Consider the following 545-nt stretch of genomic DNA (forward strand, 5'->3'; position numbering starts at 1 on the left):
TGACCCCCTTGCAGTGTCCCACCCCGCCCCGGGGGCAGAGGGGTGCTGCCCTCACCTCGTACTGGGGGTGCCCGGCGCAGATGAGGAGCAGCTCCAGGGTGCGCAGGTCGCCCAGGCCCTGCCCCGGGGTCAGCACGATCTTCTCCAGGAAGGTCTCGCAGAGCTCGGTGAACACACGGCAGTAATTCAGCACCCTGGGGACAGGAGGGGACAGGGCTGGGGGCAGGGGGCTCCCCGGGGCAGGGCAGGTCTGGCTGTGGGCTGAGGAACCCCAACTTCTGCTCTGGGTGTCCCTCAGCCGCGGGGCAGGGCTGGGGAAGGGGCACTGCAGAGGGGGATGAGGGTGACCAGCACAGCTGCTGAAGGTGGCCCTTGGCCACAGCATCTGAGCAGCTTCTCCAAACCCACAGTGTCAGGGAAAGGGGCCACAGCAGCTGCTCCAAACCAGCTCGAGGCTCAGCCAGCACCCCGGAGGAATCGCAGCATCAGTGGAGATGGGAAAGGCCTCCAAGATCATCACACCCAACCATCGACCCAACGCTCCC

The 545-nt window shown here is 66.6% G+C and overlaps 1 protein-coding gene across 1 annotated transcript in view; it reads right to left on the reverse strand.

Annotated features, from left to right (window-relative positions):
• The window catches only part of TNPO3 (transportin 3), a gene marked incomplete at both ends in the record, with an annotated part of 11,216 nt that overhangs the window by 2,403 nt on the left and 8,268 nt on the right, over nucleotides 1-545 (reverse strand). Inside the window, one exon of the mRNA XM_008935422.1 lies at nucleotides 56-194. Coding sequence (XP_008933670.1) covers nucleotides 56-194 — 139 coding nt within the window. The remainder of the gene's footprint in view (nucleotides 1-55; nucleotides 195-545) is intronic.

The sequence above is a fragment of the Merops nubicus genome, unplaced genomic scaffold (assembly GCF_000691845.1).
Source record: "Merops nubicus isolate BGI_N331 unplaced genomic scaffold, ASM69184v1 scaffold22752, whole genome shotgun sequence".
NCBI lineage: Eukaryota > Metazoa > Chordata > Aves > Coraciiformes > Meropidae > Merops > Merops nubicus.